This window comes from Apiospora phragmitis (assembly GCF_038363925.1).
Source record: "Apiospora phragmitis strain CBS 135458 chromosome Unknown utg000002l:1.0-5516284.0:1.0-5523493.0, whole genome shotgun sequence".
NCBI lineage: Eukaryota > Fungi > Ascomycota > Sordariomycetes > Amphisphaeriales > Apiosporaceae > Apiospora > Apiospora phragmitis.
The window spans coordinates 1,116,707-1,141,945 of NW_027117400.1; the positions used below are offsets into that span (position 1 = coordinate 1,116,707).

Here is a 25,239-nt window from a genome sequence, read left to right on the forward strand (position 1 = left end):
TAGACCACGTAAGAAAAAGAAGAAGGACATCCGGAATGATCCTGACACTTCTCTTCCAAGTTCAGTGGCCATCCTCGGTCATTTGCGCAAAAAAAAGGACAAAAACCAAATCTCAATCGGTTTCCAGTAATAAGCAACGCCGGCCAATGCAACAAAATGTTGTACTTCTTTTCTTTCTTCTGCTCTTCTTGCTCTTTGGGTTGTTTGTGTGTGTGTGTGTGACAGAAAGACATCCACGGTCGAGTTCTATCCCTTTTCTGCAAAACAATAATCGCCATGACGCCAGGGGTTGCTTCTTTCTCCTACCCCGGAACCGATCCATCGCATCTGTCTCTTTCTTTTCTTTGTGGTCCATGGCGGTGATGGCGGCGCAATAATCAAACCAAACCCCTTCTTTTCCAATATGGATGTAATGCCGTTGAAATTCGTACGAGGGAGGCAGTCGAGTCGGTATGTCTGCTTGCCGTCTTCTCGTCTTCGAGCCGGGGTCCTTCCTCCCTGGTGATGCAAAAAAAAGTGCATCCAAAACTTCATACATAGGCCGTAAAGCCCATCCACTACCCATCATCCACTTATAGTGCCAAGCCAAAATTTGTCCTCGTCCATGTTGCGAGTTGTTGTATGTGTGTTGATATGGAACCACTAGCGCGAGCCGTGCCAATACCGACAGGACTGGTGCCACTAGTGCAAGTCCATGAGGATCTTGGCCTTCTCATAAACGATCCAGGTGATGCTGAGGGCCGGCCCGACCTTCATCAGGTTGGGCGTAAGGCCCTTGTACAGCCCGCGGAGGCCCTCGTGCTGCCACGTCTTGCGCGCCACGTCCACTATGCCCGTGTATCGCGCCGGGTGCATCGTGGTGCCCTGGGTCTGCAGCCGCGTGCGGAGGACGTTCAGTGGGTAGACGGCCGTGGCGCCGAAAGCGCCCGAAAAGCCGCCCATGAAGCCCGTCATCAGCGCGCCCGGGTGGAAGTCCTCCTCGTGGACGCCGTTGCGCTTTGCCGCGTACCGCACGTACTTCTCCTGAGAAACTCGAACGTGAACATGTCGAGCGCCGAATAGGGGAACATACCCACCAGGCCCATGGTCACGCCACGGTAGGGGGCGGTCCTACCGTCCGCCCACATCTTGCGCCAGGTCCGCATCAGCAACGTCCGGCCTCGCTCGCCATCCCGGACATATTCGGATTGGAGTCGAAACTTCAAAGTATCCAAGGGGTATACACAGAGTCTAGATGTCGTTAGTTATATCTCTTCAAACTGCGCGGGGCTGGTGCGATAAGACATACTGTGCGGTCATACCAGCAACACCTCCTGCGATGAACTTGCTCCAGGGATTGATATGAAGCGAATCGCCGTGCCCCTCCAAATTAGCCAAGGCCACCTTGGCAGCTTCATAGGTGCCGAACTGCAGTTTGATTAGGTAAAGCACGACGACGAACTGGGTGATTATCTGAAACTTACTCTGATGGCAGTTTCTGGCATGATCTTGATGACATTCAGGCCATTTCCTGCTATTCGGTCAGCAGTGAAGATCAGAGCTAGTTCGTTGGTTTTGATACGTACCGGCCCACAAACCTCTCAAGCCGCCCTCTCTATAGAGCTCCGAAAAGGCTCTGGTGAGAGAGCGGTTGAAGTTCTTGACAGCATCCACTGGACGGCCTTTCTGTGCAGCCTCGACGGCGGCGCGAGTACTCGACTTGGTGTTAATGAGGAGGTACACTTTTAAACGATCGAGTGGCGCAGTCGCGGTACGAGAAATACCTCCCGCAGCCGCACCGGCAAAATAATAGCCTAATCCCGGTAGGTAGTTCATCAGCCCAAATTCTTCTTCGCTGTCGTCCTCAATCATTTCCGGAACAAAGTCAGTGGGTTCGTCGACATCGGCTGCGGGTTGCGGTGTTCGTAGCATGGGAGTATGGGCATGCGCAACAGCGCGATTGACTATCGTAGACATGGCTGCGGATATGTGACCACGATGGCTTGCGGGGCCGGCCTGGTGGGAATCGGTGGCAGAATTGGCGTTATATGTCTGAGAATCATCCTGGGACAAGTCTATCGGCGATTGCGTATTTGAGTGTGGTGAGTCGCTGGGTGGCCGAACAGACTTTGGCGCATCCGGGGGTGAGGCGAGTCTTATAATTGAACCGAAGAGAGCTTCAATAAGGAAGTTGAACTTCGTACCTAAACCTGACCGAGTCTCATCACTAATGACTGAATCACCCTCGGAATTGAGCACCACCACGTCGGAGTAGAAGGTGAATACTGCGCCCAGCGTCGTGGCTGATGGATTGTTGGGCATGAAAAGCAGAAAATCGCTGAATAACAACCACATCATCAGCTGATAATCGCCAGAGGAATGGGGCCAAATGCAACAAGACAAAGCGGCCGTGAGCCCCATGGCAGACACTCTTTTCAATATGCTCTCAAGTCATAATAACACCGAGCCTTGAGGAGAGACAGCAACCGAAACTTACCGCCACTCATCAAAGCTGATGTAGCCGTCCTTGTTCAAGTCCACGTCCTCGAAGAAATCGTGGAGCCTGCGCATCGGCACCGCCAGACCCGCATGTTTGAAGGCCACTTGCAACTCGTCTTTGTCGAGTCTGCCGTTGTTGTCACGGTCTATCGACTTAAAGAGCAGGTACAGCTGGCGCTCGGTGGCTTGCATAAAGGCCTTGAATTCTATTGCGGCCCTCACAGATGTCAGTCACAGGGGAACAGCCAAAAATAAGTACAGCACGCGACAGGATGGAAGCTTCACCTTCATACTGGATCTTGCCATCGCCATTGGCGTCGACAAGCTTTGTCATCTTCTTGAGCAGATCGTCTGCATTTTTCAAGGCTAATTGGGAAGAAAAGAGGGTGTCAGTGACACTTATCATGCAGCCCACGGGGGAAGATGATAACTCATACGGTGATCGATCTTGCGCAGGCCACGCTGCAGCCCCTTCCAGTCCAGCTCCCCTTGGACTGGTAGTCCAGTTTCTTCCACAATTGCTCCAGGCGAGCGTCGCGCTGGTTTTGAGATTCCTCCATGGTCAATCCCACTTCTGTGATCACATCCGAAGCCTTCATGATGGGCCTGTGTGGAGGCGCGTCATTGGTGGGTTGTCTTGTTCGGGGGCGATCGCAGGACACAGTTGTCGCGTATTGTTACGGATAAGGCATGGCGCAAAGGGAGCAGTGTGGATATGACGATGGCGGGCGGTAGGTCGACAACAACTTGAGCTCTGTCTTCATCCCTCGTGGTCAACAGAGAGGGAGAGAGCTGTCAATGGGCGTGTCGCGGGGTCGGGTCGATCTCCAAAGCATCCAATTTTCACATCCAGACGCAGACTGGTTGGGTTCAAGCTTCAATAGAGGAGAGAAGGGTTGCTGCTCGGCAAAGGCGCAGGGATCCGGGGCTTGACGAGCTGACGGCTCACCGGGAAAATCCATTGAGCTTGGCGTCACTTGGGGACGCCAGGCGCTAGCCATTGCGCTAGAGGGCGCTATACCACATACGGCTACCTTCTGCTTAGCTGGCAGCCGTGCACGGTTGAGTCCTTTTGCACTGTCTCTGTCTCACTGATACACACCAAAGGTCCCCTAAGGCCTACAGTAATCCCAAAAATAGATAACGTTGCACCGCTCCCGCTTCTGAAGCCCGGTTGTGTCATCAGGAATCCGTCACCCTTTCACTGGCCAGCCTTATCTCCGTCCGTCCCTTGTCCTGCCTGTCCTCCCCTCAATTCAGCCTCGTCCTGCACGCAAGCTTGTCGAGGCAATTGGGGTAAATAGCTGTCAGCCTCGGATGACAGCATGACGCTCCTTTGGCTGTTCTCTGAACATCCTTAGTCGAGCAGCTGAGCTGCTTGGGCCCCCTGTCCACCATGGCAGCCAGTTTCTGGGAGTCGACCCAGCGTCGCTTCTGGATGTTCTCCAAGGAAGAATTGGCACAAATGCGCGAGAAGCTATGCGACGAGGACCAAAGCTAGTACAGATGTATCCGCTCCCGACTGGAAATATCTGTACATCTACTTCAATCAACAAATTGCTCGCTTGGGAAAGCGGCTCAGCATCCGACAACAAGTTATCGCGACAGCCCAGCTCTACATCAAACGATTCTACTGCAAGGTCGAGATCCGGCGGACGAACCCCTATCTCGTAATCACGACGGCGCTATACTTGGCCTGTAAGATGGAGGAGTCCCCGCAGCACATTAGGCTTGTCGCTACGGAGGCACGCTCCTCTGGCCAGATTTCCTCAGTCTTGATACGTCCCGCTTGGGGAGTGCGAGTTCTTCCTCATCTCCGAGATGAACTCGCAGCTCATCATCCACCAGCCCTACCGCACCCTCGCCACCTTGCAGTCCGACTTCTACCTCACCCAGGATGAGATCAACCTCTCCTGGTCCATCATCAACGACCACTACGTCACCGACCTGCCGCTGCTCTACCCCCCGCACATCGTCGCGCTCACCGCCATCCTCCTCTCGCTCGTCCTGCGCCCCAACTCGATGACGGGCGCCTTCGCGGCCAACAATATTGCGGCCGCGGGGGCAGCGCTGGCCCAGGCCCAGGCCGGTCGGGGAGGCACGGGAGGCGGCGGCACTGGTCCCAGCAGCGGCCAGACTACGCCTGGAGGTGCTGGTGCTACGGACAAAGACAAGCAGCAAGAGGCCCGGTTCAGCAAGGTCCAGAGGTTTGCGGCCTTCGTTGCCGAGAGCCAGGTCGATATCGAGGCCATGGTCGACTGCACGCAAGAGATGATTTCATTCTACGAGGTCCACGAACAGTATAACGATAAAGCCACAAGAGACCAGATCAATCGCTTTGTCAAAGCGAGAGGTTTAGACAAGGCGTATCGCTAGGTGGTTACGAGATGATGATTGCGGTGGATGTAAGGCCGAGTTGGTGGTAAAGATAGTCCCTAAAGAAGATGGGGTCCTATCAGCGGTAGATTTTGATAGAATCAGAAGAGAAGGAAATCCTTTCTAGACTACTATCATACTCAATTACAATGCCCCTATCTATCGGAGGGGGAACGGCGATGTATCTAGAAAGCTCGACTCTCCTTAAGTGCTTGAAGGGTTGGATTTGCGTTAGTGATTGCACGGAACGAGCATTGGCACCGAATCAGGCCAGGACGTGACAGACCCCGGATTCATTATGGTATCGACTCTATGTTTCGTTTCATCAATAATCCTTCGCCACGGTGGCAGCTTGGCTGGCTTTCGTGGTAACAGTTTCCTGATGAATCCATGTGGCCGAAGCCAAGGCCAGGAAGGTACAGGGGCACAACTCCAGTACAAATCAGACGGCGGTAGTGCTTGTTGTTGAGTGTGGCAGTTCTCGCTTCCAACCAAAAATAAGCTTATCCCAACCTCGCGTTGGCAATTAGAACTTATCCTTCGCGTCTAATGATATTCCTTCTATGGAAGAGAGAAACAACTACATGATGTTTCATCTGACCTGGAGAAATCAATGAATGCTGCAGCGAAAAGCTTCTTCGTGTAGTAATATGGAATGCAATAACAGCAGTAAAACTCAAGCAATTACATAAGCACTGTCTTGGTGGCTCAGTTGGTTAGAGCGTTGGTCTCATATTTCAATATGACTGAATTAAAACTTCAGATATCCAAAGGTCGAGAGTTCGAGTCTCCCCCAGGACATAAAATTTTGTCTCTTTGGCAAATATTTTCATTTTTACTTTATACTATTTCTGTTTTTTCTTTCTTGTTTGGAGTCTCATGGTGGGAGAAATTTGTTTTAAGGGATGGCGGCAGGGTGACTGCTGTTCCCCGAGTATGGGGTTGGGGTTGAGTAGGAGGAACCTACAGAATTGCGACGATGTCTACACGTCAACCACGTCTCACACACTCTTGAGATGGGTCAAAATCAAAATGGCCTTCAGAGGCAAGACTGTGAGGGAAAGCCACTTACGGGTATGTGGGAAAGCAAACGTTGCTGCCTACCTACATACCCGTGTAAGGTGGATTGGTTCCCCTCAGCTTGGAACCCATTCTTAAAATCCCTGGCAGGCCAATAGATCTAATTCAGCATGGGATGCTACCTAGAGGCATCTCGCGAGCAAAGTTTAGGGGTATCTCATCATCTGTGTAAAGGGTAAGTAGGTAAGTACGTAGGCAATTAAACAACCAACACAAACGCCTCTGAAATGCACACAAATTCCAAAGGGGCTACTCTATCTATCGACTTCTTTCGAACAGCTTAGAGATCATTATATCAAATCTTGCGATGATAGCATCAGATGCACGTTGTGATAACATGGCCGGCAGAGTCTGCTTCTATTGGTCTATAGCAAATATACAAGTAACGCCCCGTGAACAGTTCCGATGGAAGTAATCGTATTGTACCTCTTCATATCTAACTCAGCCCGATGACCCCGTGAGCCCACGTCCGGTCCCTTGCACCCTATCATTAGTAACCAAACCTTCTTTCCCAAAAAATCATATAATGCGCCGTGACGCAATGAGGATTGCTCCTCATTGACACGGGCGAGGGCATCTACATAGGTATCGTCGCTCCACATACTCCAATACACAAAGTCCCAAACACACGCGACATATGAGATATAATGTACAACAACAGAACAAAAAAAGAGATACACACGATGCTCCGAGCCGGGAACCATCGCTGAAGTCTGGCCCCCGGTCAAAGGAAGCGTTTATGGCCAGAGGAGTTCACCGATAGCAAAAAGAACTGCCGAAGAAGCATCATGGGAAAAACAGCCGATTGTCTGACGAAAACGGGAAACGTAAATCCATAATGCCGCAGGCATCGCACTTATGCTGCATGCAAGTAACCTTGAGGTAGGCTGTCAAAAGTGACGATGCAGCCTCAACCTGGTAAAGGTCTTCTCGAATACCTCATGTTGCGCGGCGGTGTGGCGTTGAATACTGGAGTGCATGCGGTGCGCACCACCACCAGAGATATGCATGTCATCCCGTATCCCCCAAAGAGCACATCAAGAATGCCAGAACCAGACAAGTATGCCTCGTCCAAATCGGGCTGTGGTAGGCAATCAAGCATTGGCCCGAGTGAGACACGTCGACATGCATCATGCCAGATACTGTCGAACCGATGAGGCAGAATGGCATTGCACAAGACCCCAAACCCAAGAAGAGTGACGGTGAAGGCGGGGGAACGAAGCCACCCACCATTGTAACGGCAGAGTGGCGGATGGAGGTTTTGGGGTACTCCATCAGTGGTGGTACAGCAGGAGGCAGAAACAATACATGAAGGTGCATACATGAAAGTGCGGTCAGGGGGGAAAAGGCTCCAAGCTGGTGTCCTGGGAATATGTTTGCAAAAACCATTCAATTGCCGAATTTGGTAGGATTGAAGGACGACAAACTGCCGGGGAACAGCGATGGCACGGTCGCTGCGACGGGCCGGGACGCGGGCACTAAGGTTAAATAATGACTGATGGGAACCTGGTCTTCGGGTGTCGTCGTGGCGGTGGATATGGCGCTGTCAAGGGCGGCTGCCTGCATCTCGAGTGGGAAAAAACGCGGGGCTGCCAGGGGCTCCTTGCTCTCGCCCCCCAAGGATGAACTGCCCACCTGCACGCATGGTTGATTCGATCGGCCATCGGCTATCCGCTTCGAAATAACGTAGTAGAGTGTAGCAAGACAATGTGTTTAGTGTCTTGACTTTCTATGCTCAGAACGTCTGGTTTCTGGTGCTGGTGGTTGTGGCAGGGGATGAGCCACGTAGTTGCCAGTAGGCTCCTGGTAGCCCGATGACCTTGGATCCACGACGGTTCTGGGCAAGTGTGATTCTCTGGAGACTGCACTTGAGTGTAGGAAGTAGGGGACATGGTGGTCGCTGTATAGTTGTCGTAGTGGGCAGGGTGCGTAGTGAAGTGAGCAGAAGGCGCCATAGGTGGCCGTGTTCTTGACACTGCATCGTCGGTGGGCGGTTCCTCGATGTACGGCTGTCGGGCGGAACTCATGCTGCGGCGTCGGCCATGAGACTTGGATGATGGTTTAGGTTCGTCCTTGGGCTTGATGCGGTCTCTCAGACTGTCCATGTCTGGACTCTTGCTGCTTGCTCTCCCGCTTGCTCCTGGACCTGTGAGGTAGGCCTTCTCCGAGACCACCACTCATCGTGTAATCAGAGTCGGATGCTACATTGGCGCCTAATCGACGTTTGAGATTATAATTATCGGTATTCAGCTTCTCAACTTCGGACGAGAGCTGTTCGTTGCTGACTTGCAGGGCGTTGACGCGGGCTTGCAGAGTAGACTTCTCGTCGCATAGTGCGTTCCAGTCCTTCTCGTAGGTTTTGAGTTCATTGTGAAGTCGTCTGTTGTCGGCTAGTAGCTCTGCATATCTTTCTCTGGCTTGCAAGAGTTCATCGTCCTTGGCACGGAGGGCTTCTGCGAGTGCACGTGGGCTGCGGCGCTGGCGCTCAATATCTTCTGCTGTGAATCTTCGATCAGGTCTCCCTCCCGTACTAGCCTGTTCACTTGACAACGAACCAACTCCCGAGTCGTGATCATGACGACCTTTATGTCCCGGCCTAGAGCCGTCGCTGTATTTCACGCTCTTGTTGGACATCCTTGCTGGTGTTAGACCAATAGGGTCCGGATGCGATTGTGCTGTGTGGTGATTCGGTATAGCAGTTGGAGGTAGCTGCACCACTACCCAACGAAAAGGGCGACGTGAGATAGTAGGGCGTAAGTGCAGCGATGAAGGGCGAACGGAATTGGGCCGCGGTAGGGGAGCAACGTGGTGAGGCTGTAGGCAGATACAAATAAGGGCTAGAGTTCACCGAAGAAGAGCTGAAGCCTGATCAGGTTGGGGTAAGTGGTGGTGGGTGGGCACGAATATAAGTATAAGTGATAAGTCCCGGAGAATTGCGCAACTGAGCAATGTGTTTTCTGCGCGAACAACTCTTAATGACGAAGAAACCGAATGAATATAAAAGAATGAAAGGGAGAGACGATACACAAGTCGGATGCGCGGTTTCAATGGGACTTTTGTTGTTCGACTTCTTGGACGAGGAAGGGGGCACTGCTGCCTTCGAGGTCTCAAAGCGCAGGATTCAAGCTATTCCCACCTCAACCACCATCATCCAGCTAAAAAATGAGTAGGCAGGACAAATGGATGTATTGAGGTGAAGGCAGGCATGTACCTCTACCGACCAGGGTCCGCTACTGTACAGCCAGTCAGGCTGCCTCTGACTGGGCTGTAGACTTCCATTTAGGCAGGATGCGGCCAATTCCCGAGGAGGGACCCTAGACAGAGGGAAATCAGCCTCACGGCTGTCATAAAGGGCAGGGTAGGGGGTAGGGGTACCAGGGGGTGCAAAGAAGGTAAGCCAAGCCATCCTCTCTCCCAGGTTTCTAGCTGACATGGGGAATTGGAATTCGCGCTTGCGAGTTGCCATGTTTCGTTTGGTTGGGCTTCTGAAGGTCAGACAGGAAAAGGAGGATTCCGTGTAACTGGAACTTTTGCAACAACACAGCGCAAGCACGAGGTGGTGTGACGAAGGACGAAAACCTTTCCCCAAAGTCTCTTACGACATTTGTGCCCTCCAACTTTTCCTTTTGGGGTATCCAGTTCCCAGAACTTCACCGAAAAAAAAAAACATGGCCCAAAGTGCCTTGCGAGCGGTTGGTCGCCTGACCTCGCAGCGAGTCGAAAGGGAAGAAGCAGCTGGTTTTGGCCCCCAATGTGGTTCGCCCGTAGTTCGCAGCATGCATCAGTCGCTGTGAGCAACTACCGCTTGCATGAAAATTGTACGTGATGTGAGGGGGGAGAGGCATCGAGCATGGAGAAAGCCGGGATGCGCATCTTGCGCGCATCGCAACCAAGCAACCATTCCGGCGCGTGCGTTGCGCATTCGCGCGTTGATGGCCGCCCTGTCTGTCAACAACGCATTGGCGCAAGCAGGTAACAGCTTGGTTTGAGGAGCAGAAAGCAATCGCTAATAAGGGTGTCCTGCAATGACTCACATGAAAACCCGTGGCGCTAATAGCAAACAACCCTTACCTTACCTTACCTATGCTTTAGATGCAGGACTTTTGCATCGTCAACAGATTCCCGCTGGTGCCTTGGGTGGTATGTATACGTACCGAGGATACGCTCACAGATGAGTCAAGATGAGACGAGACGACGTTCACCAAGGTACTGTACCTCGACGGCTAGGGCTGAGAGGTATGCTCCATCCAGCCAGGACTCCATCAAGCCCATTGATCCAGGACATTCCCAAGTCTTCTTCCCAGGTTGTGGTCGCAGGAAACGGAACGAAACAAGAACGGGAATGACGGGACTCCGCATTCCTTGCACGGATCCATTTGGCTCGAATCGGGCCATCGAGTGGGAACCTGGAAAATGTGGAACTGGAAAAACTCCCTTGAACACTGCACTGCTGCTTCACTGCAGGCCAGGCTAGGCAGGACAAGGACGCAGGCGGCAGACGGGTTCCTATCGTGCCTGATGCTGCCCGTCTCGATCCAACCTACATATCGATTTCTGATCAATCACCACCTAGTCGCACTCCAATTACACACCCTTGTATCGCTGTCTGAGCTTGTTGCTCTCGATGTAAGCAGTCAGTCAGTGTTAAGTGCAAGGCTTGCCACATATATCCCTCCTATTACAGTTTCAGTGGTTCAGGCTCTCCAAGCCACCTGCACCCAGCCCAATCCTTTCTAATTACGACGACCCCATTTGGGAGGTTCTTCCCAAAGTGTCACTGCCTGATTACCAATCTGCTTCCTTCTCTTGAGAACCCATGCCGCACGACACAAAAGTTCCATCTCCAAGTCTTACAGCCGCACAACGGCTTAGCATAAACATGGTACTAACGTACATATGTACAGAGGTACTCTTGTGGGCTTGTACGGCCCACGGGTGCTACCCCAGATCGTCAGACCAGGGACCCCCTGATGCGCTGCTAACCAAATGCTCGGTATCACCGCCAGGATCATAATAAATCTCGCTGACAAGCGTCGTAAGCCCACATGCCAACGTTGCCCAATCTTACTCTACGGAACAGGATTGACACTTCATCAAATATTTATTTCTGCAGCGACGGGATTGCTTACGATGCCCAATCTGACGACCTGTCATCTACTGTATTCGACGCGGCGCTTCCCCCTCCCCGGACTTTCGGATCCTGACTGCATACATACCCGCTCCCATCGACTCAGCAATTGTTTGATTACAAAACGATACGTCACTCGTCCCGGGTTTTCTGCTTCAAATGATCTTGTTCAAATTCAACCCGTACGTGAAAATCCAATTAAAGGAGTTTAAAATAAGGGTAAAAGCAGGGTGACACTGGGTCGACTTTGACACGACACCCACCCCCTGGTTGTGACCATATAGCTAGTCTATTAATGTAGGTACTTCGTTCCTCAGCAACCCGCGATACCATCTTCGCACTCATACATCGCAAACCCAATTAGGGGCAGAAGTAGAGGTACCCCTGCCAGGTATCCATACCGACGTTGAAACATTAGGTCTGGTATGTAGATGCCGGGAGCGACATGTTCATCGGAATAATGCGTTTTCACCTTCTCGGCCAGTCCCGTCGGAGCATTTGCTTTTTACTTCATGCACTCACTTTATTTTTACCCCTTTCCAAGAATCGTATCTTCTAGCCAATCCGACGTCTCGGTCGATCTGGCAGCTCCCGCAAGTATGAAATCAGTGAAGTGAGGTCCGGATTGGCTCGGGAAGATCAATGTATGTCTGGCATAGAAAACCCACCGTACTACTGTAGGTACTGTAAATCATTGATCAATCGGCCACTTTTATTTTCTTCCAAGGCCGTGGCCGTCCCGCTACCAAAATAGCAGCAGATCTGGGTTGGGGTCTCGGGCATCTACGTTACATGCGACTGCCCGACCGACCCCTTCGCTTCGAGTGTGGTCCAAAAAAAAGTAAGATGCGACATGGCAACCTCATTGATAATACCAGAAAAGTACAACTTGAATGAGCAGTCACAATAAACAAAACGTTTAAGAAGACCAAAGGTAATATCATGTGCAGCTAACGTACCGTACAACTTTCTACTCCCACCCCTCGATAGCCAGACAGGTTAGATAGAGTATGGTTGCACCTAGAGTAAACAATGTAGGTAGGTTACGCCTGTCTGTCTCATCGGATCTCACACAACGCACATGTGCGGCAAAGTCCTTTCCATTGTGGGGAGTTACACTGATCTGAACACTTTCCCATCAGAGTCAGCGGAAAGAAAAGAAACTCGCACAAGCTTGATCAGCTTTGAACGTAACTGTCAGTCGCTTTAGGTAAACAATCAATCGTCTTTCCCACATTGGGACAGTTCTCTATAAACAGTTACCGGCAGGGTTTCCGAAGGTGTAAAAACATCGTCTCGACTTGGCAAAACACTGTCCGCCTGAGTGGCAATTAAACTATTTAAATCAATCATTCTAGGCATCTTCACCCACATACAGCAGGTGTCGGCCGTGCTGTGCGTTCTTCGCGACAAGCAAGTTCGCATAGCCCCCAAATATGTACATGGGCAGGCCCTGTATGTATCGCGCTTCGTGAGACTAGCGAGGAAGAACATGGATGGTGTGTGTGGGCGGCCCCCCCCCTCCTTTTTCTCTATCGCGTCGCATCACACGCGCGTGCAGACATCACGAGCCGCGGACCACCTCTACCATCAGCAAGTGGGCGTGATCTACACATGATTTGGTCCTTTCCTCATCAGATAACGTCACCGGCGTTTTTCGTCTCCAATTTTGACAATATTCTTCGAGACGTTGCCATTCATTCACGTCTCCTGACTATGTATCTAGATGCAGTGCTTGCTCAGGGGGTATATGGGGCGTAAATCATTACAGAACGGTAATGATAGAAAGGAACCAAGCCAAGTGATTCTTATCAATCTCAGGGGTGAAAGAGCTCTATCCCAGATCCCGCAATCTTGTAATAAACAAAGGAGATTGAATCAAACGAGTGTGAAAACGTCCAACAGTAACTTCCACGAATGATCAGTCTGTTCTGGTAGTTTTGTTCAAGTGGTAAAAACACCGTAGTGAGACATCATAACTGCTCAATAGAGAATCAGTGATCAACTCCCCCGCCTTGCCAGGCATATCATAAGGACAACTAACCTGGGAAAATCGTAAAAGCAATATGCTGGAAAAGGGAGTTCATCCCTTCAACGGGCAATACGCACTGGGGGTATAAATGCAACGTAGAAGCAGTTGCGCCAAAAGGAAATAATCATTCATAGTCGTAATAGCCTGCACTTAATGGCGGATTCAAAAGTTCATTCATCAGCCCCGGAACTCATGCAGCAGCCGCTGCAACTGTTGGATCGTGTTGTTCTGCTCGCGGATAATCTCGTCGCGGTTCTGGATTCCGCGATCGCGCGACTTGATCACCTGAGTGGCCCGGTTGTAGTGATCCTTGCAGACGTCGAGCTTTGTGTTCAGGATGCCGACGTCGCGCTTTAGGCCGCGGACGTCCGCCTTCTTTTCGTGGAGCTCGTGGCCCCTGTCGATGACGTCCTTTTCGAGGGCCTTGATGCGTTGCTTGAACGCATCGTTCTTGCCGATTTCGGCCGACACGTTCTGGCTGAGATAATACTTGTCCCACTCTAGTCGCTCGTTGTCGTCCTTGAGCTGATCGTTGTCGGCCTTGAGCCGCCCGTGTCGGCACGGTACCACCCGTTGGATTCACACAGCTGCCCGTACTTGCCGCTCAGGTCGACGAAGGAGCTCTTGAGTTTCTCCTTGTCGGCCTTGAGCTTCTCGTTCTTCGCCTGGTAGCTCTGGACCTGGGCGAGCAGACGGTTGTACTCGGACAGCGGGACGCCGCAGCAGTCATCGAAGCACTTGTGCTTGTGCTCGCGGTGATTCGGGCGGTGGTGATGGTGATGATAAGAGTGCGCCCTCACGAACCCTGGCTGCCCCGACCTCGAAACATCAACGGTCTCGTAGTAGCCCATTCCCCAGTAGGGTACCGTGCTATGAGGCCTCGGCCCCAGAGTTCAGGTTTATAAAGGCGAGGACTGGGATAGGTGGGGTGAACCGGTCGGTTGGGCCTTGTTGAGGTTCGACTGACAGAAGTACGTTATGCGTTGGTCGAGTCAGAAGGGCCAACAGTGTTGATGGGCAAGTAGATCGTTCGTGTTGTTGGATCTGATGCTTGAGTGGGAAGAAGAAGAAGAAGTGGCGGGGTGAACGATAGGCTCCTGCGTCTGTATGCGATGCGGGAGCTAAGGCAGGTTCATGTAGAGTAGGAAACGAATCGGGAAGTGGGAACAGGCCAGGCTCGAAGCCACCAGCGGACGTTAGAGGAACAAGAGCCTTTATCAAGGGACCAGGTTGATGGATGATAGGCCTCCGCTTGATGCCCACCAGGGCGAGCCAAGTGTATGTACCTCATGCATGTAGTTGGAGGGAAGGATTTGAAGTATAGAAAAGTGCGACCATTCCAGAAGTGGCACGCGGCGAGAGCCCTGTCGCATGGTACCTCCCGTATGATTCAACAAGAGGTGAGGGCGTTTGGCTTTGTGGAGGGCTACCAGAGAGAACAAGCAAGCTCCTATGCACTTGCAAGGGCGCTGAGCCTCCGGTAGGCAAGACGATGCTTGTTTGTACAAAGAAGGGCAGAAGAATGGGAGGGTGTGGAGTGCATACCGACCCTTTGCCCTAGACACGGTAATGTTTGCTAGAGACAAGCTCCAGGTCGCCAACATTGTTCGGTATACGGGTGCCTTTCTACTGGGGTTTTAGGTCCAGGGTCGCGTCACCGGACGTCAACCACGAGCAGAGCGTATGTCTCACAGCCCGCGTCACATTGAAGGCTATGCCGACTTGGGCATCGCGTCCGCTCAGGGAAAACGTACGTACTGGCGAAAGTCAATTGTTGGCTTCTTGGTTAACATACCATCGTTGTGTAATTGGCATGGGAGTTACATCGACAAAAGGCGCAAAGCGGCAGTTGTTTGCGCGCCTGTACAACATTCTAGCAGTTGAGCCGCAAAGACCGAGGACCGCAGCGCCCATGTCGTGCATGCCATGCCCACGGTTATGATTGATTGAGTATCTTAGACGATAACTCCACAGAGCCAAGCTACACCCGCATCTGTAGCACAGCCAGAATGCGGCCAGTGTTCTCAGCCCTGTCAAGCCACTAAAAACACCAACAGACGAGCAGACGAGCAGACGAGCAGACGCGCGAGATCAACGGTGGCTCGCCGCCCGTATACCTTCATCCACAAGTACATGTAGTTGAGTCAATATTCAGGGCCTGGGCAAATTAGTTTGTACAGGTGCCAAATGGATGAAATGAGTAATGCGACTGTCAAAGTTGCAGGTTGCCTACCTAATTCTAGGGCAATTAATATAGCGTGCGGAGTCCTAAGGGTTGGCGTGTACTTAATGTATACGACATGTACGGAGTATGACCGGGGTACATTTGTGGATGGAGCCGGAGTATTAAGGTTGGTCTCCAGTGGTGGGAAGCTTTCAGAGTCACCGACCGGCTGGTGACCTTGGAGTCTGGACCATCCGACCTCACCGACCACACATGGCATATGGAAGATTAGGTTAAGCTGGGCATACACTACGATAAAATGAGGTAGGTTCGCCAAATCCGTCTGCGTGATCGACAGGCAACTCACCTCTGCTAGGTAGGCCCAGCTTAGGGTTCTGTTTCCTCTTGCTGGTTCCAAGTTGGCGCAGCTCAGCCGCAACCCAAGGCTGACAGGACGTGAGGAGCCGTCCAGGACGCCCAAAGGCCCCCAAAATAGAAGCCCAAGTGCCCGCAAGCCAAGGCATTCCTTCTTCAGCCCATCATGGGTCATCATTCTAACCGGATCATTTGATAAGAGAGGCCTCTCGCGCCCTTTTCTTTGCGACAAGCATGCACACACACACACACATCCTTACCTCTGTCACCGTCTTGCCATCCGAACTTCGTCAGTCACCGTGGGATTGCGACAACCGGGGGCGGGGGGGCCCATGTAGGCCGGTTTGCGCTCCGGAGGAAAGAAAAAGTTGAACCTAAACCTTGTTCGCGCCCATGTTTTATCGGAAAGAACACGAATACATTCATCGGAGTGGTGTGCCGTGACCTCCCATCCGTCTTTCGAGGTCCGCTTCCTCACCCCAGTCGTTGGTTGGTCCACCCCGACATTCCGTGCTACCTACCTCCTAGGTTTCCTTGGATTCCCGACTTCTTCTTGTCCTCAAGGCTTTGGTGTTGGACGCATTAGATATGGATTATGGAATTCTTCAAACAAGATCCACCGACCCACCCTTGGTTGGAATGGACTGCCTTCCTGTCTCTTCCTCGGACTTTGGCAGCCTATCCTACTCTGCTACTCGCCAACGCTCTGCTGAACCAGGAAATTGATCGCAATGCCACGCGACGCTGGCAACAACCCAGGCAGATAATAATAGAAATCATACCGACATATCCATCCAGCCACTAGCATAGCACCCGCTTTGGGAAATGGCCGTACTACTTCACACGTCATTGGCGCACTGGGACGCCACCAGTTGGAGTTGGCCTACAGCCGAGTAGCTGTCTAATAACGCCAGCATGGCTATCACACCTCCTAAACGCGCTTCTGCGACTCTTGGTCAGCCAAGCCAAGGTCCTCGACGAAGCACTGCTCAACATGACCTGATTTTCTGGGCTTCTCCTGCTTGACCTAGCCTATAAACGGCGTCGGCAGCCGAGCTGGGTATCTTTGGGGGCCAAACCGCAACAGCCTGATCGAATGAATACCTTGGACGGGGAAACCCGGAAGGTGGTGGCAGAAAGAACTTAGTGCTGACACCGACAGTCCTGTTCCTGTCATCATCACCGAGGTAGAGATACATTCTCGGGCTCCCTCCAGTACTTCACGCAAGCTACCTAGCCATCCGAAACCGAACTCCACCGCGCTTCCAACTTGCCTCTGGAGACCTTTTCTTCGGGGACTCCCTCTGACCGCTGCTACTCTTTGCACCACCCTGTGCCTACTTTTCCTTTCCGTCACTGACTCTTGACTAAAGTAATATCCGCCCAAGACTACTGACCACTCCCGCGAGTAGTAGATGGTTAGATGAAGTAACCCAGAGCCTCCTGGCTGCTTCGAGGAGAGAATACTTTCCTATTTACAGAATGTACCAACAAGCCAGTGATCAAGCTCACCTCTTAGGAGGAATTCCGTTCATCGCTCCAAGACTGGGCGGAGCACTGGGCCTACGGGAACTGGTGCCTACTTGTTAACCTTCTGCAGGCGTCTACAACTCCAGTTGTACTCGTTGACTCTGAAGCGGTCAGGCCAGGGGCATTTGGCCCTGATCGTACCATAATTCCCCATGAAGTATGTCGTGGAACAGCCTCGCTGCCGACTTACTTGTGGGCTGTTCAACTTTGGATATTGAAGCACTGCCTAAGCCACTTCGTCACCATTCTCGAGCATCATGGTCTTATCTATCTGTTGTTACCACCCCGCCATTTCACTAGTTTGCTTCGATTGCTGATGCCTGATATTAGACATCACCGCTGATAGGCAGATACAGCTAAGAAAGAAAGGGGAGGTAACTTCCTGGCCCTTGCTCGGTGAAGCCGGTGTAGGCCACTTGCATCGGCAACTACTGACTCCATATGAACGATTGTAGGTTGGCTAGTTGGTCCTACCATGATACAGCAGAGTACCAAGGCAGCTATGCCTTGGCAGACTGCCTTGCCGTTGTTGCCTCGTGAGCCGAGGAGAGGAGGTTGTGGTGTTGGAAGAGGGAGGTGGACCTCACGATCATCCGGCCATTGCCGGTTTATCCAAGATATTGAGGGGTGTGATCAAGGCTGTCTCTGTTTGCCTCATGTATCGTCTGATATTGTTTGTTGCCTTGCCCCCCCTCTGTATATGTGTACCCAGTCAAGATGGGATGCCGATGTCTGCCAGTCCGCGCACCTCTAGCGAGGTACTTCCAACCCGCATTTGTTCGTTAAGATAGTGAGAATTGCCGCTTGTTTGACTCAACAAAGTACCCCTGTTCGTCGTCCTGGACGCCATGTAGGAAGGCAGCTGGTTAGGAAAGGAGGAAAAGCAACGTGGCATCTCGTAAAGCAGCAACGGCTTGGGGGAGGGGGGGTGCGATGTTGTCACGACAGGGCTTTCTTTGATCCCGAGACCGCTGACTGCCAATATTTGGCCGAGAATGAATGCATGACACTGCAGTCTCGCTGACATTGGGCTCTGGCTTAGATATATGCATGCATGTAGATTATTGAGTGATTGCGTGTGCGTGTCTATCGAATTTCTACGCAGTGAAACAAGAAATATCTATTTGGGGGCCAAAACTATCGAGGAAGCGCGGAGTGGAGGAGGTGAAGAAGGGGGGGAGGATAAGCATGCATGAGCACTATTTACGACCAACGCACACACCTAAATTTCCCTGCATTCCAATACTGCTCGTCATACGTACGTGCGAGTCGCGTCTCTTCTCGACGCATCTTGAGCTGTGTCCTGGTATGGGTGATAGAGGGATAGTAGTAACCAGGGAGAGATTGCAGGTTCAGCTATTGCCGCGCCCAGGGAGTGTTGGAGCAGAGAGAAGCTACAGGCAAACCCACTTAGCGCCCGACTTGTGAGGGCATAGAGATGTATCAGTGCATCTTTTCATGTAGACTGCCTTTTGATGCGCAGCCCCCTATAGTTACCGAGTTTGTTCATATAGCACTCTCACCTATAGATAGAAGACCTACATGTAACCTGCGCCTAGCGCCTACACTCATGTTAAGTGAGAGCGTATTTCAATAGAAACGGACACGAGCATGTATGGTGGAGGTAGTAGGTAATGAGACTGAACATAATCCAATTCCGAGATATCAATTGTCTCTAAGAGGGCCTGTTCCAATTCGCTATATACTTTATCAAAATCGGCATCAAACCAGGCCAGCGCTTATTGCCTTCCATAACACCGATGCTTAATATGCTTCCTTTTATCATCCCTACCCTGAACGGTTATGGTCCAGGGGCTGTCTAGGCCGTAACCCAACCATTCGTTTTTCTTCTTCTGTAATCTATAATCACCGATCCATCGCAGGAAGGCCGTCGTATTGGGGGTATCAAGCGTCGTCGTTAACTTTCCGAATAATGGAGAAAGAAATAAAAAGCCACAATATATACTAGAATGGGATCCTGGTCCGTTTCAAGTCGTTTCACGCTGCGCGAATGTCCGTGTCGTGTCATGTCATAATCAAGATCCACCACCACCGCCGCCCGCACCTTCGATGGCTAGAAGAGCAACGCGGAGAGCCTCTGCCTCCTTGTCCCGGGCTTCCTTATCTCGAGCATCCTGTTGTTCTCTCTCCATAGCTTCCTTGAGAAAGAACAAGTGGTCCAGCTCGCCCTCCTTCGCTGGCTCCGCCTTGACTTGTTGTTCTGGATGAGTTCCTGTCGCCGCTGGTACTGACGCAGGCACCTGAGCCTGCTGTTGTGGCCGCTGCTCAGATGTCTGCTGAGATGGCCGTTGAGGTGGCGGCTGGGATGGCTGTTGAGGCGGCGGCTGGGGTGACTTTTGAGGCGGCGGCTGGGGCGACTGCTGAGGCGGTGGCGGAGCTGGCTTTTGCTGCTGCTGCTGCTGCTGCTGCTGTGGGGGCTGCTGCGCAGTTTGCTGGAGAGGTCGTTGCGGGGGTTGCTGAGGCTTAGCTTGGGGTTGAGCCGGGGACTGTGACTGAGGCCGTGCCTGGGATTGCGCCTGGGGTTGATGCTGAGGTGGCTGCGGAGGTGGCTGCCGGGTCTGCTGTTTAGCATGTTGCTGCTGAGTTGGCGGCGGCGGTCTTTGCTGAGGCTGTGCCGTTTGGGGTTGAGCAACCTGGGGTTGGGTCACCTGTGGTCTAGCTTGCATTTGTTGCTGTTGCGGAGATGGCGATGGTTGTTGGGGCTTAACCTGAGGTTGCGCCAGAGGCTGCGCCTTAGGTTGGGCCTGAGGTTGAGCCTGAGGTTGGGCCTGAGGTTGAGCCTGAGGTTGAGCCTGAGGTTGCGTCAGAGGTTGCGCCTTAGGTTGAACCTGAGGTTGTGCCTGGGCTTGCGCCGGAGGTTGCTGCTGGGGGTTCGCCAAGCGTGGAGACTGAGTCTGCGGTGGAGCTTGGGGGGCAGCAGCTGGTGCAGCCTGAGGTGCAGGTCGGGGCGCCGGCGCTTGGGATACCGGCTGACCGGCAGCTGGGGTTACACTCGGTCGGGCAGCCTGGGGACACTTGGAGCAGCAGTCTGCTGGCTTGGCTGAGCACTTGTCTGGGGCAGAGCTTGCTGTGTAGGCTGGCGAACAGCGGGACTAGCAGCCTGAGCAGCAGTTTGAGGTACAGCCGGGCGAGCAGCTCGTGATAAGGGCTGAGAGCCAGCCGGTGGAACAGGCCGGGAAACTGCCGGGGGTAGAGTTTGGGGGCCAGCTCGGACCGGTTGCTGGTTTGTAGTCGTGGGTGAGTTCGAGGAACAGCCTGAGTGGGAGCCTGGGGCGTTGCCTGTACACCGGTTCGGGCGGGTGCCTGGGAGGTGGGCGGACCTGCAGTCTGGTGTACTGCTTGTGGAGCACCCTGTACTGGCGGCTGAGGATTGGCTCGGGGAACAGCCGGCGTAGTAGCGTGGGAGATGCCAAGAGCAGCTTGAGGGGCCGCCCGAGATGCTCCTTGGAGAGCAGCTTGCTGCGGAGTGGTTTGAGGAGGCGCCCGGGGAGCTACCTGGCCAACACTTTGGGAGTTAGGCTGAGGGTTGGTTTGAGGTGTCCGTAGTACGCCTGGGGAGCCTGCGAAGCTGCTGGTGACATCGACTGCGGCGGTGCCCTAGCTTGAGCAGGCTGTTGAGCGTTGGCTTGTTGCCCAGGCTGTTGCGGTAGAGACGGTTGCTGCACGGGTCGCTGCTGTGCAGGTTGTGGGTTTACACCGTGAGATTGCGTTGGCTGCTGCTGTACACCTTCCCTCTTAATTCCTTGTTGTTGTCCAGGCTGCTGCGTAGATAGATGCGTTTGAGCTGACGGCTGCTGTGACTGTGGTGGTCGTGATATAGTTTGACTTGTGCCCGCATATTGCGCAGGACGCGAAGCTTGCCTGGCAGCTTGCCCAGAAACTTGCCCAGAAACTTGCCCTGTAGTCTGTCCAGGTCCCTGTCCAGGAGCCTGGCTTGGGGCTGGGGCTCTCGGTGCTGCTTGGTGGGCTGGCCCCTGAGGCTGACGCAATTGCCCCTGAGGCTGCACCGGTCGGTGCTGCGGAGTTTGTTGTGCGTTGACCGAAGCAGTACCGGCTTGGACTGGCTGTTGAACACGTTGTGGTTGTTGTGGGTTTGCTTGGACAGGGCCTTGGGCAGCTGGCTGCGGTTGTGTTTGGGCGCGTTGTTGATATTGCGGCGGAGGTTGTTGCGGTTTGGTGTTTTGCAACGTGCTCTGCACCGGTCGCTGCTGCTGTTGGCCCTGGGGGAGACCAGAGTGCTGCTGAGGAGTAGAGGGTAGTCCATGATGTTGCTGCAGATTTTGGGGCAGCCCCTGCTGATGCTGATTCTGGGACGGTGTCTGAGTTTGTCCAGGAGGCTGGGAAGGTGGTGGACGCTGACCATTTTGTTGAGCTACGGAGTGGACTTGCGATTGCGGTTGTGACGGGGTATCCTGTGGCTGATAAGGCTTGGGAGCCGTTGGCGGGTACCGGACTGGTTGAGCTGTCGAGATCCGGCCTGTAACCGGTGTTGGAGGTTGGCTTTGGGTCGCCCTGTTCGCACTCGGATGTGCTTGAAGACCGCCTTGAGAAGGTTGGGTTGGCGTTGCACTCCTCTGGCCAACAAGCGCCGGATTCGGGCGTTGCACACCGTTCGTCTGCATACTTCCAAGTGCCATGATGCCATTGATCCTCTCTTGCTCTTCTTGCGAGTTGAGCCTGGCCTTCTCTTCCGCTTCTTTCCGAGCGGCCTGTGTAGGGGCTCTCGTTTTTAGCTCGCCAGTGACACACTGAAGATAATAAGGCATCTCCGAATTCGTTTTGAGGAAGAAGAGCTTGAGGTTGCGTGCTTTGTCCTTCAGCTGCACTTGGGTGCGATCAGCCAATATCTGGCTCAGGCTTCCGGTAGGTCCAAATAGTGACAGGATCTGAGACCAATGAGGGCCCTTCACCATGTCAAGACCCATCATGAGTGCTCTCTCCTCATCGGCGCTCCATGGCCGGCGCGTCGAGTGAGATCCTTCGCGTCGCGCGTGGTTAGATGACCGAGCTGCCGCCGCCTGACGAGCACGCTCATATAGGTTAGGAGTCGAATCACTCTGGTTCGGGGGCAAACCTTCACCATCGGACGATGCTCCCTTGTGAGAGGTTTGCGCATTTGCAGCTGGTTGTTGGGTATACTGGTAGTACTGTGGATGCTGTTGCTGTGGTTGAGCCTGGTGTTGTTGTGCATTATGATATGTGGGTTTAGATGAAGGCTGCGGGGACACCGTTGGCCGATATTGATTTTGCTGTATACTGTCGAGGGCCAGGGTTTTGGCTCTCAGTGCGCTCTCATCAAGAGCAAGGGCTGAAGGAGAGAGCCCTGAAGCTGCTGCTGTTGGTGGGTGTGCTTGTTGTTGCTGGCTGTTGCGGGTAAGGCCATCGGATAGGAGAGCGGCAAGTTCATCGATATCGGCACCGTTGGTTTCCTTTTCATCCACCGATGTCTGAGCAGCTCTAGAAGCAGCTTCAGCCATGAGAGTTTCCAAGTCCCCCAGGTCATGGCCGTCCAGACCATCGTCGAACGAAAAGTTCTCCATGTCAAAAGATATGCTATTCCGCCTTGTCGCCAGATTCTCGATTGTCTCGATGCAGTTGCTGATATAAACGTTGATACTTTGGAGAAACGAGTCATAAGGATATTTCAGATCTTTCAGTTCAACTGGGTAACCACAAGTTAGCAAAGACACCATTCGGGCACATCGTGTATCATACCAATCCTGGCCGGATCGAACGATTCCTCCAGCAGCAAAGCCTTCCTTGCATTGCAGTTAGCCAAGAAGTCCTTCTCGGCGCCTACCAACGGTACATCTGGGTGTCGCTGTTTGAGAGAAGATTCCACCCCGTCGACAAAAAGGCGCTTCAGAAGTGACTCTCGATTGGAATCCTGCTCGTTCTCAAGAAGGTCCAGGTACATCTGAGTTTTAAGTCCAATGTAGAGGTCGGCGACTTCGGATGTCATGGGTTTCGACTTGGGAACAAAAGCCAAGAGAAAGTTGCTATCCAAGTCCGGCCATCCAAGCTCATTTGCACCAAATATACTGGAGCATATTGTAGCCAAGTTCGCCACCCGAATTATCTCCGTTTCTCCGGTATCCACGATATCGAGTTGATCAGGATATAACAGAGGAAACTCGTCGGATATCTTCTCTCTTAGATCATAGAAGAAGGACTTGAGGTTCCGATACTCCTTGAAAACCTCAGTCTCTTCCCCGTTCTCTTTAGGGTTAATCCCCCCAATGACCGTCTCGAACGACCGTTCGGATAATGCTCTCAGAATATCGTAAGCCACCGTACCCAACGTCGGAATATAGTGCGTCTGGCGCGTGAAATGCTTTGAGTTGGGGTCCCATATTGATTTTTTGTGAGTTGGTGTTTCAGACAAGTTCAGATCGGGCGTCGCGTTCTGTTCCGAATGAAGAGTGTTTCTCTCCATCGAGGCCCTCTAAAACAAAGTCACCATGGAACCCATCCAGAACACCGTTCGCCAAGTCATGTGTTTCTTGTTCACCAAAGTGGCCGTTCAAATGATCGATAATATGCGCGTCGGCATCTAGCATGGAATGGTCGCCTGGCTCGCCTGTCTCATCGGCGGCCGTATCCATTGGATCGTGGGCGGGGTTTGAGGATGCTGATTCGAATATCCGTTTCAATTCCTCTTCGAGTTCGCGGGCATGTTCCGCATCTGTTTTTACTCGCTTCTCGTCTCTTGGTTTGGCAGTCGTGTCGTCTTCCGGCGATCGCATCCGTTTTAACGGCGACTGGGGCTGTTCCGCGGCAGGAGACTCGCGCTTGATCTCGTCCTTCTCCTCGGAATCTAGTTTCGCGCATTAGGGAGCCGGCCCAACATAAGGAACGCAGTATATATGACACAAATTCCAGGCACTGCAGGCACTGGGGAGCCTTGCTATCTCGCAATGTCCACTTGGACAAGTCACTGCGATTTCGCTGCTACGGTAGTTTCTACTTGGGCAAGACTCACTGGTAGGCGCGGGGGGTTGCGCAGATGGAAATATCGCGGCAAGGGCATCCAATATCTCTTGATGATTTTCGTCTGGCTCCTCTGGAGCTGCAGATGCAGCAGCCGCAGTCACAGGGGATTGTTCATGCGTATCTGTACTTTGCGGGCGCGACTCGCTGGGCGGAGCGGGGTGCGGTTCTGTTGCCATTGGGGCAGGAGCCGCACCTGTTGTGTCATTCTCAGGTGCATGCTGGACTTCCTCGGGGTTATTGTGCTGTTCTTGTTTTAAAAGCTCGAAGATATCCGGGCCCAGCTCGCAGTCGTGGTGGTGAGACTCGTGGGACGTTGGTGGGGTTGTATGCTCAGAAGCCATTGCCTCCAGAGCATCCAAGAGGGCCTGGTGGTCGGGAGGATGCTCAGCAGCGGCCGCCGCCCTGAGCGCCTCCTCGAGGGCGTCGTCCATGTCGCATGCGTCTTCGGATGCACTCTACGGTGTCGAGAAGGACGGCAATGGTCTTGGCGGGGGTTTGCGACAGCAAACTGCAGGTCCGGCGGGCGTTGAGGTTGATGTCGGAGAAAATTTGGTCTGGAGCGCCGACCGCGATGCCCTTATTTCTTGCCCCAACCACTTGGATGTCAGAGATACACAACAATCCTGGGAAATTTGCTGCTGCCGCCAAAACTTCTAGGCTTGCCGTGCATCTCAGCAACGGCTTTTCTTCAATTGATTAAAATGGAATTATCTAAATTCACTCTGAGCAAGTTTGATAACCTCTTACTTTGGACATGTACTCTCCCATGGTTCCGATCAAAATTCCTGTCAAGATAAAGTCTTATCGATACGGCTTATCGGGGCGGAAGTGGGTTGATACTGATACAATCGATCGCTTATCTACATCTTCCAAGTCTTGTGACCGTCATAGTTATTCAGCAAAGTACGTGCATATCGTAGGTAATGTTACACACGGACAGTAGAGTCGATATGAGTGGTCGAGATCAAGTGGATGTTGACGACTTTATATCTGTGTTGCTTATAAGTCACACTCATTATTATCCGGAGGATTACGTATGGCTACACGTTCGTAGTGATCTGC

General features: G+C 52.7%; 5 protein-coding genes across 5 annotated transcripts; 1 reads left to right on the forward strand and 4 right to left on the reverse strand.

Moving 5' to 3' along the window:
* Positions 1-681: 681 nt before the first annotated feature.
* On the reverse strand, positions 682-3,077 carry PG994_001192 (uncharacterized protein; the record flags this gene model as incomplete). The annotated part of the gene is made up of 8 exons (XM_066852601.1): positions 682-1,023; positions 1,077-1,230; positions 1,289-1,407; positions 1,464-1,510; positions 1,566-2,317; positions 2,477-2,684; positions 2,764-2,815; positions 2,916-3,077. The coding sequence occupies 8 exons, from the start codon at positions 3,075-3,077 to the stop codon at positions 682-684; spliced, it is 1,836 nt and encodes a 611-aa protein (XP_066720742.1).
* A 797-nt stretch (positions 3,078-3,874) lies between these two features.
* On the forward strand, positions 3,875-4,854 carry PG994_001193 (RNA polymerase II holoenzyme cyclin-like subunit; the record flags this gene model as incomplete). Its single annotated transcript, XM_066852602.1, has 3 exons — positions 3,875-3,978; positions 4,061-4,211; positions 4,276-4,854. 3 exons carry the CDS (start codon positions 3,875-3,877, stop codon positions 4,852-4,854), a joined length of 834 nt encoding a protein of 277 aa, XP_066720743.1.
* A 2,747-nt stretch (positions 4,855-7,601) lies between these two features.
* PG994_001194 (uncharacterized protein) lies at positions 7,602-8,568 on the reverse strand (the record flags this gene model as incomplete). Its single annotated transcript, XM_066852603.1, has 2 exons — positions 7,602-8,031; positions 8,081-8,568. 2 exons carry the CDS (start codon positions 8,566-8,568, stop codon positions 7,602-7,604), a joined length of 918 nt encoding a protein of 305 aa, XP_066720744.1.
* Positions 8,569-13,271: 4,703 nt separating this feature from the next.
* PG994_001195 (uncharacterized protein) lies at positions 13,272-13,945 on the reverse strand (the record flags this gene model as incomplete). The annotated part of the gene is made up of 2 exons (XM_066852604.1): positions 13,272-13,634; positions 13,709-13,945. 2 exons carry the CDS (start codon positions 13,943-13,945, stop codon positions 13,272-13,274), a joined length of 600 nt encoding a protein of 199 aa, XP_066720745.1.
* Positions 13,946-19,199: 5,254 nt separating this feature from the next.
* On the reverse strand, positions 19,200-24,608 carry PG994_001196 (MYB DNA binding protein; the record flags this gene model as incomplete). Its single annotated transcript, XM_066852605.1, has 6 exons — positions 19,200-20,247; positions 20,306-20,643; positions 20,691-22,846; positions 22,900-23,518; positions 23,568-24,001; positions 24,167-24,608. The coding sequence occupies 6 exons, from the start codon at positions 24,606-24,608 to the stop codon at positions 19,200-19,202; spliced, it is 5,037 nt and encodes a 1,678-aa protein (XP_066720746.1).
* Positions 24,609-25,239: the final 631 nt, after the last annotated feature.